This window comes from Alosa sapidissima, chromosome 17 (assembly GCF_018492685.1).
Source record: "Alosa sapidissima isolate fAloSap1 chromosome 17, fAloSap1.pri, whole genome shotgun sequence".
In the NCBI taxonomy this organism is placed as follows: Eukaryota; Metazoa; Chordata; class Actinopteri; order Clupeiformes; family Clupeidae; genus Alosa; species Alosa sapidissima.
The window spans coordinates 26,772,033-26,790,556 of NC_055973.1; the positions used below are offsets into that span (position 1 = coordinate 26,772,033).

At 42.5% G+C, this 18,524-nt stretch overlaps 2 protein-coding genes across 3 annotated transcripts in view; both read left to right on the forward strand.

The window, feature by feature from the left end:
• The window catches only part of ube3c (ubiquitin protein ligase E3C), a 37,671-nt gene extending 29,008 nt beyond the window's left edge, over nt 1-8,663 (forward strand). The window contains exons 20-24 of the mRNA XM_042067733.1: nt 824-1,036; nt 4,040-4,228; nt 4,506-4,572; nt 4,691-4,821; nt 7,002-8,663. Coding sequence (XP_041923667.1) covers nt 824-1,036; nt 4,040-4,228; nt 4,506-4,572; nt 4,691-4,821; nt 7,002-7,172 — 771 coding nt within the window. The 3' untranslated portion in view covers nt 7,173-8,663. The remainder of the gene's footprint in view (nt 1-823; nt 1,037-4,039; nt 4,229-4,505; nt 4,573-4,690; nt 4,822-7,001) is intronic.
• A 4,005-nt stretch (nt 8,664-12,668) lies between these two features.
• Nucleotides 12,669-18,524, forward strand: part of dnajb6b (DnaJ heat shock protein family (Hsp40) member B6b) — a 99,600-nt gene continuing 93,744 nt past the window's right edge. The window contains exon 1 of one of the 2 annotated variants that reach the window (XM_042068818.1): nt 12,669-13,162. The gene's annotated coding sequence lies outside the window, so the exon portion shown is untranslated. The remainder of the gene's footprint in view (nt 13,163-18,524) is intronic. The other variant, XM_042068819.1, reaches the window with a different exon arrangement.

Consider the following 18,524-nt stretch of genomic DNA (forward strand, 5'->3'; position numbering starts at 1 on the left):
GATGTGCCTAGGGAAGGGTGGGTCGTTTAGTGCAATCATTTATAAAAGGCCCCTGTATATTTTAATGTGATCCAATCTGCTCTTTTGAAGACTATTCCAGTACATTAGCTTTGGGCTTTATGACTCACCTGCTCCCAGTCACTGCTTGATGGTGCCTCGGGTCAAGGTGAGGATTGACATTTATAAAGTTTGAGCCAGCAACTGGCATTTTTTGGAGAGGTGTGGGGGGAGAAGTCTTAGTGTGTAAGCACAGGTCTGGTGTTGACGTCTGTCAAGAGTTTTTTGTGTGTGTGTTGGAGAGGGAGAGTGGTGACAGGCTGCTTGCTCCCTTTTACTGTAGACTAACAGCTTTTTTCCCCCTGCACACCACTGCCTAGATGCCTAGACCACTGCCTGAAGTCTTTTGCCTGACATGTTGCATTGTTGTACTCCTGAAATATGTATTTAAGTGAATGACGGGATCAGTGGTCGAAAACTAGTGATTTGACAACTAGTGACTAACTACAGAAAAGGCATGCACAAACCCGATCAAAACCAATTCAGCACAATGCTAACACATGTATTTTGGTAATGACTTTTGGTGGTGATTTGCTGTAAAATGTCATTGGCTGGTTTGGTCCCTGACTACATAACGCATTGCCCAGGAGGCAGGTTGGAAAGTGAGGTGTTTTTATTCTTCACATGGCCATATACCATGAAGATGTATTTAAAGATGTTATCAGAACTACTTGCTTATGAAAATGCTTTTAAAAAGTGGTTCATTGTCACAGCCTGTCTCTCTAAATAACATAAAATGTCCTTTTTTTTCTCTCTTGAAATGTAGGCCCTGTATGAGAACATGCTGGTCGAGCTGCCGTTTGCCAGTTTCTTTCTGTCCAAGCTGCTGGGCACGAGTGCGGACGTGGACATTCATCACCTGGCCTCACTGGACCCAGAGATGTACCGGAACCTTCTGTTCCTCAAGAGCTACGAGGAAGATGTGGAGGACCTGGGCCTGAACTTCACCATCGTCAACAATGACCTCGGAGAGGCTCAGGTGGGAATGGACAGAGACCGATGAAGAACAAAAATTTTTTTTTTCTTTTTCACCCCTTTACAAAAACCCTTTACATAATTTCTCTGACTTCTGATTTTTTTTTTTGATTTCAGAGGGTTCTTTTCCCTCTCTCTCTCTCTTTTTTGTCAACATTGTTTGTTGGCCCCCTCTACCTCTTTGTTCACCTCTCTCTGTTCGCTCTTTTCTGTTGCTGTTAATGATTGATCCTGGCGCTGTGTGTCTGCATTCTGAGCAGCAGGAGATAAAGCACGTCCTCCCTCTGTCCCTCGCCCCCGCTGGCTGCTGGGTGCAGTGTGGCGGCCAGAAAGAACGCCTCTGTTGACCATCACACACTCAGCAGCTGGGAGAACACACAGGAGCACCAATTATCAAGAAGCTGCCACTGATAAACCAGTAGACACCACCTCCCAACTCTCTCTCTCTCTCTCTCTCTCTCACACACTCACACACACACACACACACACACACACACACACACACACACACACACACACACACCCCATCCCCCCATATACACACTCCACACATTCACACACAAATATCTTGACAGACGTCCATTACTTTTTTCTCCACCCAAGTCATGCCTGCGTGCCTTATTCGCTGAGAGAAGTGTGATCGCTAGGTGTGGGGGGTATTCATCAGAGGGGTCTGTGCCCCCTCCGTGGCACCCTGAGCTGGGTTAGCCAACTGCCCGCAGGCCCTTGTTTGCACAGGGCCTTGCAGCCTATTGGCTTTTCTGTAAATAGGCCACAAAATGGCCTCCCCCCAGTCGATAGCATTTGTGAAAGGGCAGCGCAGAGGCGATATGGGAAGCCATTTATGGGAGATTAGGCACATTCAGAAGCCCTGCCCCGCCAGTGCCCTCTGAAAGACAGACGTAGCCATGATAAATTTTCCACAAAGCCATCAGAATCACCCGCAGTCGCCGAGTAGCACGCCTTGTGCTCTGCCTTTCTACTGCAGGACGGGTCAGCGCTGCGTTTGACTCCGAACGCGCTTGCAAGATCGTAGTCTTCAAGATATTTTCCCTGAAGGAGCGACAAAATGTCTCTCTCTCTTTCTCTTTCTCTCTCTCTCTCTCTCTCTCTCTCTCTCTCTCTCTCTCTCTCTCTCTCTCTCTCTCTCGTGTTTTCAAGTGTGCAGTGATTAATGCTGCAAACCTTTTCCAGCAATTTTCTGACTGGAATCTGTTCATATAATCAAGGTTAAAAAGTCATGATGGCTGCAGGCCATTCCATTATAACAGACACCTATATTTTTACACACACACACACACACACACACATACACTTATGCCATAAGTATTGAGATGGAGATTGAATGGGAGCTTTGAGCTTGCTTTCTGCAGGTTTGCTGAGGTGTCTGACCCCTCCAGATCTGCCACACTAAAGCTAATTGGATGTGGCTCCCCTGGTCATTGTGTGCCAAACACTGAAAGGCCCAGCTGTCTCTGGTAAAGAGTTGACCGCAAGGCCGCAAAGCACCCACCTCACTGCCCCAACCCCCCAAAAAGACCAATTGTAAAGTAACGCTGCCACATATGCTTGTGCGCAGAAGTGTGCATTCAAATGCTTTTTAGCCTGTATAACATAATTTGAGTGCATTTTGCTGGATTTGCTTTTGCTTTTGTTGTACACCAGCGGTTCTTAAACTTTTTGCCTGGCGACCCCACAAAAAAGTATGACGAGGTCTGGCGACCCCACTTTCCCCAAACCCATTCTAAGTCCTTACTCAAATACCCCCCTCAAACGTTAACAACTAAATCAAGCAAAAACTAGAAAGCAAAGTCATTTGTTTTATTTACTCCATATGAACAAGAACCGAGAAAACCAAACAATCACGATTAAACAAGTGTAGGCTGCCGCCATATCAGATCAGAGCGCTATGTGCGTAGCACGCGCACACACAAGCACGCACACACATACACAGATGCAGCATTAGGCCTACAACGTTACATTAATTATATTTATGGCGATAACAATAACAATATTTTTTTTATTTCCCTTTTCTGGTTTACTATCTTTAACAATTTCAGTGGGAAGGGTGGGCATGCTTCCGTGAACATAGCAAGTTAATTCTAGGAGGAATGCTGCATACGGCGACACAGAGATTTTTCTCCACGGTGCTTAGCCGACATCTGTATTTTGAGATGTCGTTTAATTTTGACAGGTTTTAAGCTCTCATTTGCCAGAACATCGCCGCAAATCACACATTGTGGGTGGTCGAGGTTATCTTTAACTTGGCAAGTGAATGCATATTTCAGAAATTCTTTCTGATAAAGCCGACGCGCCGTTTGTTCTTTTTTATTCTCACCGGCTGTAGACGCACTGGTAGATGGCACTTCCGAGCTTTTGTTACATTTTTTAAGCAGCCACCTGTCCATTTTGGCTAGTAGGCTACCTGTCTTTTGTTTTGTTTTACTTAAAATAGCGGGAACAAGTTGAGTTTGCATAGTGGGAGCAGATAGTTACATTGTTTCTATCAGCGGACCAGTAGCCCATAGACTGAACCAGATCTCGTTGAAAGACGAAAACATTTCTCTCTCTTCTCTTAACTGCGTGTAAATAAGAAAAAGGCAAAAAAGGCCAATATTATTTTCCTTTGTTTCACCTAATAATAATTTCAGACTGAATACAGAAAATAAATTGGTGACCCCACGGAAGTTTTTGGCGACCCCTAGTTTAAGAATCACTGTTGTAGACATATTGTGTCATCAAGGTTGCAGGATGAAGCATCTTCTTGTGTGGATTTAAAGGATACAAATGGTTGGCAATCAAGGAATTTCTGAAACTGAATTTAGAATGACACGCCTGCAAGTCTTCAGTAGGAAATAAAGTGCCCATTTTCATCCATAATGTTGTCAAGCCAATGGGCATTGTGTGGAAACATGGATGTATTTCCCTAAAATGGCTCATTTGCTCAACCCTACCCTTGACTGATGGGCTCTCACGAAGTGGACGTTTGTATGCTTGTTGTTTCCAGGTGGTTGAGCTGAAGCCGGGCGGCAAGGACATCCCAGTGACCACGGCAAACCGGATAGCCTACATCCATTTAGTGGCTGATTACCGCCTGAACAAACAGATTCGACCGCACTGCCTGGCCTTCCGGCAGGGCCTGGCCAATGTGGTCAACCTGGAGTGGCTTCGCATGTTTGACCAGCAGGAAATACAGGTGTGTGTCTGTTTGGGGGGTGCTGTCATTCACAAACTTACACACTCAAACACACACACACACACACATACACACACATACAAAACCTTATCTAAGTAGACGCACAGACCAGCTTGGATTGGTCCCCAGAGAAAGCATCAAACACAGAAAGTAACTGACAAACAGCTGTACAGCATCACAACTATATAAAGAGTTTGACAGACATAGACAAACACCGTAAAGAAATCACAGTATTGTTCACTTCTGCATAATGACTTGTCTCTCTTTGCCCTCTTAGGTGCTGATTTCTGGTGCACGTGTACCCATTTGCCTTGATGACCTAAAGAAATTCACTAACTATTCAGGTACACCCTTTTGATTCTAATATTACCTGTGTTACGGCCAGTTAACCTACCATAAAGCTGCAGGCCTGATTGGCTAGTTTAGGTGATTTGACTTGCTAAAGGAGCCTCTTATCTTCAGGTGGCTACTCGGCGACCCACCCGGTGATCAAGATCTTCTGGGAGGTGGTGGAGAGTTTCACAGACGATGAGAAGAGGAAACTGCTCAAGTTTGTCACCAGCTGTTCACGCCCACCACTGCTTGGCTTCAAGGTCAGAGTTCACCCCGAGTTCATTCAGAGTTCTGCGGTTTGAACGTTATTTTTCCTCCTGAGGCCTCCTCCATTGTTGCGTCTCCTGTTATCCCGTTATCGATGTTGATTTTTGCGTACTGTGGGGGCCAGCAATTCCACCACTGTGTGTGTGTGTGCGTGCGTGCGTGCGTGCGTGCGTGCGTGCGTGCGTGTGCTGTGGTGGTTGCGGTGTTGGGGAGGGCTGGCCCTTAATGGGCATGTAATGAAAGCAGCTCTCCAGATAAAGTCTCCGAGCGATCATTTCCCCATCATGCAGCGATAAGGTGCAGCAGGATTAGCGCTTATCGTCCCCAGCTACCGGTGCTCCTCAGGGCCACAACCTGCCGCGTTATTACATGATTTGAGGCTTTGCCCGTCTCTGACTCAAGTTTCAGCGGCCAGTCGGCAAACACAGTCACCATGTCGAGGCCAGTGTGAACTCAAATTGACACCTGTGGTGAAAGAGACGTGCCATGTTGCATACTTCTCAAAAATGTCCTCCCCCTCCACCACCCATTGGCTGGGTAAATACTAACCTGTCTGAGAAGACACCTCACAAGTTTGACTATTTCGAAAAGCTTAGTACTGTATATAAACTAGTTGTGTTTTTTTCCTGAAGCTTGTCCCAAAACACTGTAGAGTGAATGTCACGTTGAGAATGTCCAGTCGAACCAGGTTTAAATTTCAACTATCTTTGCGATTTTTATGGGTAGAGTTGAAAGTGTTGGTTAATATTGTCTATGGGACATTGTAGATTATGAACTTTAGCTTTGATTTTGTTCTTATCTGGCACTGACAGGGCTCCTAACAGACAGAGCATAGAGGTGGCTTTTATTGGGATTCCATTACTGTGCTATCAACTGTCAATTTCTGTGATAGAGCACTCTCTCCTTCTTAATCTCTTGATTGAATAGGACACTAAAACCACGAGGAAGATGACAGAAAAAAAAAATCTCCAATGAAATCCATTAGCCGTTTAATGCCTTACTTAGACTAACCAGGCTCTATAATTGTCGTTTGATTGGTTTTATTAGGGCTGTTTATGGCCGTCATTAGGTTAAAAACACCAAAGAGCTCTTCTCCTCTTGGGGCGAAATGTTTCCAAGAGACTCTAAGATACAGGTACGTGCCGCTCCCCTAAGTCAGCAAGTGTACCTGTTTTTAATGAATTTGACTTTGGGAGGGACAGACGCTGAGAGATGGAAGGAGACAGGGAAAGAAGAGGTGCGAGAATGAGCGCAACGATGGGACGGAAGAGATGCCCTCTCACCCCTTCCGTCTCTGCAGCCAGCTCAGCCTTAATTAGGTGCCGTTAAACGTCCCAGAATTCATTAGGGGAGAAATAGCCCTGTCAAGAGAAGCCATTTAAAAAAGATGATGGAAACCTTTTTCTCAAAATTATCGCCTGCACCGTGACACTTCCCCAATAACCAACGATAGTTTAATACGGTAATTGTCAGAAAAATGGCCTTGTTAAAGCGAAGCGGCCTCCCCTCAACCATTGGCCCACTCCGGAGGCGCTAAACGGGGTTCGTTTTGGGGACTGCCCATCCCGCCAGCACAGCCGTCTCGCAAGGGCTGTGGGGATTTGTCTGTCCAGCAAAGGGTGGAGGGTAGTGCAGCTAACGGGGTCAGTCCATCTGCAATCACAGGAGAGGTGAGGGGGTCGCAGGCTCTCAAGCAGGAAGAGATTAGGTGAACGCGCGACCAAATGAACACAGATTGGGGTGCAATTAAGGAGGACGGCCCCAGTCAAACCAGCTTTGTCACCGCTCGCCGTCAGGCGTCAACAGCCTCACCAATCATGTACATGCTGTAGATGTAGACACGTTGATTCGGAACAACTATCAGGTCCATTCAACAAATCAAATGTGCTAGCTTCATCCAGTAGTCGTCTTGTTTCCTGTAGTAATTCTACATGTAAAAAAACATGCACACAGGCTACAGCGCTTATACCATGAACAGGTCCGAGCACCCACGGGGACCCAGGTTCCAGTCCGACCTGCGGTCATGTCCCGATCCCACCCCATCTCTCTCTCTCTCCCACTCACTTCCTGTCTGTCTTCACTGTCCTGTCCAAATAAAGGCAAAAAGCCCAGAAAATATACTTTAAAAAAAAGAAACTGTCAGTGAGTCATATGTTTATGTTTTTGTCTGTAGGAGCTGTACCCGGCCTTTTGTATTCACAATGGCGGAGCTGACCTGGAGAGGCTACCCACCGCCAGCACCTGCATGAACCTTCTGAAGCTCCCAGAGTTCTGTGACCAACACCTGATGAGGAACAAGCTGCTCTATGCCATCGAGTCCTCCGCAGGCTTCGAGCTCAGCTGAGGAAAGGCCTTGGGTGGGTTGCCACAGCAACTCTACAGACCTGGACAGGAAGTGAAGTTGGTGTTGGTTTCAGTGGTGGTGATTGTTGTGAAAGTGGAGTTTGGTGACCACCACGACAATCACAAGAGGAGAAACGTGATCAAGACAGGCTGTGCTTGTCTGTTGAAAGGCTGCAGTGATTGGCTGAGGACATAAAACAAAATCACCAATCACAGCACAGATATCTTTGGGTGTTTTTTGGAATTCCTGACTGTTGAAGCACTCTAAAAGGCACTAGGTGGACATTGCATAACAGGGGAAAGGACATTTAGACATTTTATTTTAAGATGATGTAACATGTATTTTAAAGAAAACCTACAGTATGTATTGAAAAAAAAAATGGAATGGCTACTATAGATATTAGTTGCTTTTGTGCAAAACCTACATCCTACAGCCAAGATTACACTTTTGGGAGTTTGCACGCTAAAAATAAAATGTAAGAAATGTACCTATCCAATGGCAAATTCACCAAAGATTTAGCTGATCTACCACAATCAGATGCTTTTCAGCCTTGTTAACAGAAATCCTCAACTTTGTGATGGTAAAAGAAAAACTCAAGCTTTAGTTACACTAACACAAGCAGACAGATACGCTATAGTAGACATGCTAACACATCGGCCTCAATGATATTTGTGACGGCAGTAACATCTCTCAAAGACCACTGAAGGAAAAGCCTTGAACAATTTTGTCGTGTTAGCGTTGGTCTCCGCTGAATGACAAAGATAACACAGGGGGCTAAACATGTTAGCGATGCTAACAGAAGAGGCTGGTCAAGATTTACCGCTCACTCAACCAAGCAGTTGGAGCACGTTCAAACATTAAATGGTCGGAGGTCATGGAGCAGTAGGTCTTTGGGGACGGTTTCAGATGCTGATGCTGCAGAGAGCAGGCACCGTGCTGCCCAGCCACACGCCCTTTCCTACCAGGGGCTACTCAAGGCTTCTCTTTGATTTAAGCCTGCATGACTGAAGCATTAACCAATAATAGCATATATTTTGTGTGATTTCCATATTGGTAATTAATATGACCAGTATTACTTGGCATCATGACGTTTTCTGTCTTTTTAGGCATTCTTTACCATGTCAAGTAAGGTTGATGACTTTGGATCTTGACCAACATATAAGCACGTTTTGTGGTGGCAGTGTGGCCAATGGTATTTGCCCATATGTACATGTCAACACATTTTCTGTGTGCTACTACTTTGCACAGTGTGTTTGTATAGATTGTATTTTCCCTCGGCCATGATCCCGTTGTGTTTGGGATAAAGGCTGAATCCTGAAGTCAGCTGCTTACTCTTAAAAGTGAACACAGTCCCATGTGCCCTCAATAACAGTTTGTCTTGAAGTAACAGTCCCTTCCGTACAGAGTGTGGAGATCTGTGTACCCATGTCACGGGAGGAAGAGTGTAAATGGATATGGATTAAAAAGTTGTTTTTAGTTCTTTTTTTGCAATTATGGATCAAGTGGTCTTTTGTGCTTTTGTGTGACAAGGGTGTCGAGTTTGCAACGTTAAATTTGTTGTGAGCAAAATATTCACTGGGAGTGTAATGGCCTCTGACATATAATTAAAGAAACATCCAGTTAAGAAGCACTAAGCTGGGCTAGTTCCCACCAGCCCTCCCCTTCATCAGACAGTGCTTTCATCATAAATCTGTTGCCACCCGGAGCACAAGAAGGAAGAGGAAGAGGAGGACTGGAAGAAATGTTTCTTCTGTCATCTTTGGCCCATTTCCACCCATCCTGTAAAGGCTAAGCAATGATTTCTCCTGTCCTATGGTAGAAATGTCTGCATTGATAGGGGGAGGCCCAAAGAGAGATAATTGGGTCTAATAATAATTGGGATAAATGGCCAAGTTTATCTGAGTGATTGAACATAAACATAAATATATCTCATAGCAGCTGAGATCAATGTTCTTAACAGAAGCATGGCTCACAATAGTCAGCCGTTCACAATACTACTGGAGATGGGTGGTGGTGAGGGACATCTAAAGGGCATCACAAATGATATACTGGTATGAAATTATTAGCAAAAGTAGTGTGAAGAGTTACAAAAGAGAATATTAACATTGCAATGCCTATGACTCAAGATAAAATCTTACAGTTTGCACACAGCACATCAACTTCTCCCGTCATCAAACTATGCACTGCCTTGTGCACATTTGTCTGCACGTGGAGTAGTAAATAGAACAGGATTAAGAAGACTTGGAGACTTGAGAAGAAATGGAGCAACTTATATAGTTGCAAATATTGTATCGCAATGCTAAATACACCTATCACTCTTAAAACTAATGTGTTGTCCCAATCTGGACACAGAGATGTGTAATTTCAACACATATTGTGTAACAAATAAAAAAAGGATACAACACAAACTGTGAGAGACAGTGTTGATGTGTTAAAAACAACGCAAGTTGTGTTGTTTTCTACACATTTGTTTTAAGAGGGTATCCGCTGACCATTATATGTAATGAATTCGAACATTATGGTTCATTGACCAAGACTGCCATCTTGTGGCAGCAGACCCGAGTTTACTGCAACCTCCAGGGTAGAATATATAATTTACTATCTAGTCCAATTAAAATGCAAACAGACCAAGATTATATGTGTTATATGCTGAAGATATATACTACACCCATGTGCTACAACATTGATTTCAATAATTGTCACATTGATTTTAATTTACTTAAATGCATAAGTTAATGTAGACATTTGTCAACAATGGCTCACTGAAGAACATTTGCATTACAGACTCACTTATCTACCCACTATCAAACACAGTTTGTGTTGTTTCCAACACATTGCTTTTGATATTTGTTACTCAGTATGTGTTGAAGATAACACAACTTGCATTGAAAACAACACAACTTGCATTGTTTTTAACACATCTCTGTGTCCAGATAGGGACAACATAGTTTGTGTTGTTTCCAACACATTCGTTTTAAGAGTGTGGTGATGAGCTGGACAGGAGTGGGGAGCATCAAAGTGGAGGCTAAACGCAAGTTAACGCAGTTTACCCACCTCTTATTAGACAGTATATCCACCTCTTATTAGAGTTTATCCACCTCTCAAAAGAGTTTATTTCCCAATTGTAACTTCTAACATTCAAAAATCACAATGTATTTTCCACATTCACAATATTTACACTCATCAGCACTGTAGGAACCATTAATGTATAATGGTATTTATATATACATTGGACAATAACCTCCACCATCATCAGACATGTTCTGCATGCCTTTTTAAAAAAAAAAAATCCGATACCACATGGCACAGTCCACCTTGATCACATCATAGTTTACCCACCTCTTATTTTACCACTACAACCCTGGGGAGCAAAGATGCTTACTTATGGGGCCTTGACCCCCTTTAGGTTGAACCTGACCTTAGTGTAACAAATCAGAGAAACAAAGAACAGAGCTAAACAAATAAAGAGGAAGAAGGATAAAAGAATATAACAGGTTTGGTAAGAGAAGCGCTCTCAGGCTTTCAGGTTTCTGTGTACTTAATATGAATAAAGCTGTGCTCATGGTTATTGTTATTGGTTATGGTATTTAGCAGATGCTTTTGTTATGCAAGTTATGGTTATGTAAGGTGTTGCATAATTCAACAAATACCATGTCTCTTTTGCTCTTTATGTTTAATTATCTTCATATAACATTTAAACAGGGCTCTGGTCTGTGCAGTTTTATGAGTTGTCTTTATGTGAGGTTTCTTTTCATTCCATTTGCATAGCTCCATAAGCTATGTTGCGCCACTGTTGGGGTGGGTCGGGTTTTGACATGAAGCATGGAAAGGTGCAGGCATTCTTGAGGCAAAGTACAACCTGCATATGCTGGTTCTCTTCGTTTGGGCAGATTTATTGTTCTACAGTTATGTGCAGAATAATAGCAGTGTGTTTTTTTTTTTTTTAAATAATAAAGCTCAAAATCCTTAGTATAGCTGTTAATTCCATAATATCAATGCATGGGGGCTGCAGACAGTTTGTCCAACGACCCATATGCACTGAATTCAAGCCACAGTACACTGAGGACAGTAAAGAATGGGGGTAAGCAATTCATGTTATGGGGATGTTTTTTCATACTGTGGTGTTGGACCTGGTGTTGGACCAGAGATCATGGATCAGTTTCAATACATCAAAATATTTGAAGAGGTCATGTTGTCTTCTGCTGAAGAGGAAATGCTTTGAAATTGGTGTTTCAACAAGACAATGACCCAAAACACACCAGTAAGCGAGCAAAGTCTTGGTTCCAGACTAACAAGATTGATGTTATGGAGTGGCCAGCCCGATCCCCAGACCTCAATCCTATAGAAAACTTGTGGGGTGACATCAAAAATGCTGTTTCAGAGGCAAAACCCAGAAATGCAGAGGAATTGTGGAATGTAATTCAATCGTCCTGGGCTGAAATACCTGTTCACAGGTGCCAGTAGTTGGTCGACTCCATGCAACACAGATGTGAAGCAATTCTCAGAAAAAATGGTAATGCAATTAGATATTAGTTGAGTGATTCAACAAAAGCAAAATCTTGACATTTTTCAGTTTATACAGTAAATGTTTGAGTTTGTAAAGAAAAATGCAAACACTGCTATTTTTCTGAACAGCCTAACATTCCTTTTTCTTCAATTTCTGTAAAGGTAGGCCTATAACACAAACATGATCAATGTTGGTCATGTTTTGATTTGAAATTGAATGTGCAGTGTTCCCAATGCATTGATATTATGGAATTAACAGCTATTTTAAGGATTTTGAGCTTTATTCATTTTTTTAATCACACTGCTAGTATTTTGCACATAACGTATATAAGGGGGAAAGCTAATTTAAAAAAACAAAGAACAAAAGGAAAGGACCATGATCTGCCTGACATGAGTCACACATGAGTCCAAAGCAAAACTGTTGTGTGCAAGGAGTGATTGGAAGGTGTGTAATGGAGTAGCTATATATTTTTTTTAATGATTGCGTTCCATAGCGGTTCACCTTGAGGATCACTCCACCTCAAAAAGCCTCACAATGGAGAGCTATTGTAGGTAGGCCTATGCAACCTTGGCCAGTCCCTTGCCAATGATAACTGCATTAGGCCTACTTCAAATGTCAAAACTGTAGTTTTCAAATAATTATTTGAAGTTCATATTTTGAACATGAACAAACTGCATTGCACAACTTAGTAGCTACAGCACTTTGCTGCAGAAATGCAATATTTTTGTACTGCACTGTAGGCTAGCCTATTTGTCCCATAACTGCAATTTCTGTTTTAGTGCTCTAGCAAGCATGCACGTCAACAATAGCCTAATCTAGTAAAAGACAACCTAGGATTGTTGAATATTGAAATAAATCAATTCAGTGATAGCCTACGGTTCACTGCGAAATTATTGTCATGTTTTTCTGCCTTACTCTAGATGGCGAAAAAAACAAACACGCCAGAGCACATCTATCCATGTGTGTTGCTGATTGTAGGCTACTCTGCTCTTTAGGCTACCGCGCACTGCACGGCATATTGTATACGTCCGAGGTCAACTAAAGGTACAATGTTGACATACATACATTACATGGCTGATACTTCTGTTAAAATAAGCTACAAAACTCATCGTGAGGGGAAGTGACGTTGAGTTACTAGCGACATAGGCTGCATACCATTCGGGACAACCTCTGAGTTTGCGCAACAGAATGTACATCGATGCGCATGGATGCGATAGGATTCAAGATTAGTAGTCAAAAGGACAGTCCGCGTTGACAGTTAACCACGGATGAAACAGTGGGTCGCATGATTTTTCTACACCGTGGGCGGCAAGAGTTTATGATCTTCGGATAGAAAGAGATACTTAGCAGCCTTTTTTAGAAATCAGTAAGCGGGGTTTCTGGTGAAAAACAGAGCTTTTCTTCTTCCCATCACTGGAATTCATAGAAGATTCGAAGAGGACTCTGATCAAAGGACCTTTCTGGAGGCCTTCGTTGTTGTAAGGTAATTATATCTAATTGTGAACTGATCTCAACAAGTCTTGAACTACTAGTGTAAGTGGGTTAACATTGTTATGATACATATCTGCAATCAACCCTTGTCAGCTTTCTCCTATCATCACCGATTCAGAGGCTGGGGGTTTGAAAGAAAGTGTTATGTTCTGCATGCATTCCACGATTCTACTAAATTTTTCAGTGTTGCATTTTTCCTCCTCATCACACTGAAGTCCGATCAAAACAGGGGAGAACAAAGCACGCAGTTGACACGTTAGCAATAGCTTAAGATTGACATTTTCTACGTTGCTTCCTCCGTGTGCTACTTTTCAAGGTGATGAGACCGTATACGCAGTAGTCTCTGGCTATGCTTACAAGAGGAAAACTTTGAGTCGTCTCATTTACGTCTTCTGTTTTCGTAATTATCACCGGTTGTTAAAAACCGGTTGACCAACAGAAAACCAGCCATGGTGCGCGCACCTTTCTAGAAACTGCTGCAGGTAACCTTGGTGGCTTCGATTTCAAATGTCAGTCTACTCCGGCTATCTTGACAGCTTTGTGACACAAAAACTCTATCAATCAGTGATGGAGCAGTTTAAGGCTCTGTGATAAGAGTTTGGTAAAGGTTAGCCTATCTGTCTTCTGTGTCTTGAACGTTAAAGTGTATTACAGGTCAGGGAAACAATGACTTAGGCTACTCTGTTAATCTAACTTAGGCTACCTGTCAACATTTTGGCCCGCCCTCTGGACCTGTCACTTTCTCGAACGTTCTTATCCACTCAACAGTGGCACATTTAGGCTACTTTAGTTTATCGATTTCTCCTCAAATAGCCTAATGACTAGCATCAGGCTGTAACAGGGGGAATGTAGACTTAAGCTGGTGAAACATGGGGCAAGTTTTTGATCAATGTTGCTGTGTAATGTTCCTCATTATTGTGGTTCTGGCATGTTCCCATTGGATTCGGAGGTAGTGTTTTCAATACATTCTCTGTATCTTCAATACAGTCTTTTGTGCCTAATGTCTTTGTGGGCACAGTGCTCTAAAACTCCAAAAACGCATGTTGATGTGAAATTGGTAGCCTACATTATGCACATTTCAGGCAGAAACATTAAATGTTAAGTCTGATTTAGACCTTGCTTCACCAGTGTTCAGACTTCATAGTACTTTTTAAGCAAGCCACCTGCAGTGACGTTGGCCACATTCAGGAGACATCATGGATGTACAGTACGTGACAAAAAGAGGAGGTCCTGGAGGTGCTGATGACTGCCAGAGTGCCAAAGGTCAACCCTCTTTGGGCAAGGGCAGAAGCTTCCTTTGTGCCACTGTAGGTGTACACATTCCAAGTGCCATAGACTTTTTTCAGATGTCAACCAGTTTTAATGAAAGTGAAAGTGGTTACATGAGGATTTTCTTGTGTGGGAGGTAAGCTGTTGAGATTTATAATTGTATAATAGATTCAGAATACAAAGACTAGAAATAGCCTGAAGTCCCGCAGTGAACGCGCTCTGTCCAAATTACCAAATCAAAGTGGCAGCCATGGCCTACTGGTTAGCGCTTTGGACTTGTAACCGAAGGGTTGCCGGTTCGAACTCCGACCAGTAGAAAGCGGCTGAAGTGCCCTTGAGCAAGGCACCTAACCCCTCACTGCTCCCCGAGCGCCGCTGTTGTTGCAGGCAGCTCACTGCGCCGGGATTAGTGTGTGCTTCACCTCACTGTGTTCACTGTGTGCTGAGTGTGTTTCACTAATTCACGGATTGGGATAAATGCAGAGACCAAATTTCCCTCACGGGATCAAAAGAGTATATATACTTATACTTACTTAAGTCATTTTGGATCCCTTTAGGTCTATTTGTGTGTGCAGGCTCACTGTTGGGCCACATTAAAATCCTGATTGTTAAAGCAACACCAAAGAACTTTCCCTCTGTCGCACGCATGCTATTTGTTTATCCAGCACCGGCTTTGCAAATAACGATGTCCATAGACAAGGTAGAATATGTTGCATGATTTATGAAAGTACGATGTATTGCGACATCAGATGCAAGTGAAATTTGTAGTTTGTTATGTCTCATTCCATCGAACTACATATCCGCTACCCGATCTGGCAAACTTACATAGTGCGGTTATAGCCGATAGAGGGCTGTGAAGCGAATGCAGAAGTGCTATTCACCCTGTTATAAGTTGATGAACCACTGAAACAATTTTGGAAACATTATTTTAAGGTACAAAAAACTCTTTGGTGTTGCTTTAACGTTCGTCTTCTGATTGACCCACATAGTGTTAAGTATTCTCTCTCGAACTAAATGGTCAAAGGAAGAAAAGCAACAAGGGCATACAGTTTTGAAGGGAACAAATAGGCCAACAAAGTACGGCCACATTGGTCTTCTTCAGGGCACAAAACAGGGATTTACCTCTGCTCTGCTGTTCAATTGAATAAGGATGGCAGTGTTCGGTGAATCTTAGTACTTAATTTAAGTGGGTCATGTGTACCATATATTTAGGCTATTAGATACATGTGCAGATGCACAGACACAGCAGTGCAAGCTTTATATGTTTTACTCCATCACTTGCTTTACTCAATTAGTTGCCTAGCAACCAGCAGGAATACATTCTCTTCTCCGGAAGTCAAGTTGACCTTGAATACGGCTTATGCGGTATAGGCTATAACAGCTGCATGTATATCTCGGTGGTACTGTTTCGACACTGTTTTACATCCAATACAAGCTGTGCATGTATGCAACCATAAAGCACGCAATAGCAAAGGATTAAATTACTCATTTTTTCCCCTGTGCTTTGTAATAATAGCTTTCAGAAGGTTACATTGATTGCATTGCTTTCTGTGTTGTTGGCGGTGTGATGTATTCTGGGTAATTAACTCCTGGTCCAGTGGTGTGACACATTGTTGTCAGCCTTTTAAAGAAACTGTTTTTGAGTTGGTCAGTCAGCACCCCCAGAGTCTCAAAACCATCCTTGTCTCATGACATTTTTATGAACGTCTTTGTGTTTCTTGCCTCTTGGCCATAAGCAGTGGACTTTTGCAAATGAGCTGAACAAAGCTGTCTAGTGAAGTGAAATGCTCACTAACTCCCACAGGCATATTTGCAATGGGTAGTGTCATGAAATGTGCGCTCAGGGACTTAAGACTCATTGAAGAAAACTGACCAGGCCCTCTTGAATTGTTACAGAGCTTTCAATCACATAGCGCTTCACTGTTTGTCCTCCAGTATGCTTTGCCAAAACTGTGTGCGTGTGTGTTAGTAGGTCCAGGGAGCACTGACCTGGATAGCAATGCTTGTCTGTTATGGAATGAGGGACTCTCACAAAGCCAAGTCCCCAGCTAATCCTTATTAAACTGGGCTGGCTTTTAAATGGTGGTGGGATTCAGGGATGTCCATACTCTCAGTTTATGATGGAGTTTGACCTTTGCTCCAGCGATCTGTCTGATCTATCGACCCCCAGATGCGCTCCTCACTTGTTAATTCGCTCAGTGAACAGATGGAGGTTTTGAATAACATTTGTACCACTCCCTCCTTCCCTCCATCCACCCACACAGAACTGTCACATTAGTACATCTTCAGTTACTGTATATGGTATTTATTAATATGACAGATTATTCTATTTGAAATTATAAATTGGGAAGACGCTATAATTCTAGCAAACAGCTGATCTTGGAGAACTGATTGACTGACAAGTTATGTCTAGTTTACTAGTCTGAAGCATCAAACAGCTGTGAAAAGTTGACGATAATGCCATTACCCACAGCAAAAAAAAAAACAAAAAAAAAAGAAAAAAAAAAAAATTGGCCAGAAAATCCAGAGTTCTCGCGAGAGCACAAGAATTGTCTCTGCGAGACACTCTGGCAAAGAGCAATGATGCACGTTACTTTTACCCCAACATTCCGGGAAACCAGCTAAACTGATGAAGACAGCGCTGCAACGTTGGAGGACAGTACACATTGGTCATAGTGTTATCTGATTGCGTCGAAGTCCGAAATAATTCAGAGTAAACATGGTCTAGTGTTATCCAATTGCGTGCAGTGAGATTTTTAAATGCATGCTTGTTGCCGCTCCTCGAGTTGGGCCATTACATTGTTCTGCCAGACCCTTAATCTTTCTAGATTATCAGGGTCTGGATTTTCCAGGCTACCATTATATAGAAATTATTTTTATTTGTATTTAGGCTATTTTGAGTATTTAATTTAATTTACGGTTTTATTATACCATTACCTGAAAAACATTTTAACACTGCAATGCTTTCTTAGACAAAACTCTCACAATTAGGACAGAACAGGAAAGACATTATAAATGTTTGAATTTGAAATGTAAATCAAACACACTGAAAACAGATGTTGCTTCTCTGTCATTTTGACACAATTTTCCCTTTTCATTAACATTAACAGAGTATTTACCCTGCATTGTCTCTGCTGAGTCTGTACACAGCCAAATTCAATACCCCTAGACACATTCACACACACACAAAGTTAATCAATACTGTATACTCAATAAAGCGGCTTCATTTTAGAAATATTCTGTGTGGACCAATGTTGGACTGTCACTATTTTAGAGCAAAATTTACATAGTCAATTTATAAACTTAATATGCATGCTGAGATGATCTATGTTGGCAAGAACAATTAAAATATGTTTATTACTTCAAACATGGGACTCAATTGACACATTGTGTCGCTGTGACTTACAGTAAAAATCATAGTCAGAGGCTGCCTTTCTGTGAAATATGTTTTCAATTTCATTTTCACATCATTTCTATTTCTTGAGTTCAGCAACCACATTGACCTCAAGTTAAACTGCGAAGTGTGAGGTTTTTTTTTTTTTGTATTGTTTTACAGCTTTAGAAGAATTGGAATCTTCTAGAGAAAACAAACCATAGAGTGTGGCCTGGCCTCTCATTCATCCAAGCCAGTTCTGACCTGAGAAGCTCCTGTCACTCATACGCCTTTTCCACTGGTGCTGGTTCGGAGTTCACGGTGCCAGATGTTGAACCAGTTATTTGGTTTTCCACACAAATAAACCTGGCTCTGAGTCAGGAAAACAGGTTCTAGCTCAGCACCAACTTTGCGCTGGTCTAGAAATAAGAACTGGTTACGTCAAGTGCTGGGGGTGGGATTATCGTGATGTGCCTGAAAGAAAAACGTTGTGCCATCATTTTTAAAAATACAGATAACTGTGTCTTCCTGACTCTGAGGAAGACACAGTTATGTCGAAATGTTAGTCTGTTTGCACCAAAATAAAAGACTGCAAGTGATCAGTTGCTCCAGCTCCCTTTCTTCAATTTAAAACTGTGTCCTTGCTTTGTGGTCCTTTACAGACATGCAGAATAAATTGGATGGAGCTGTACAGACAAAACCAGTTTTTGAG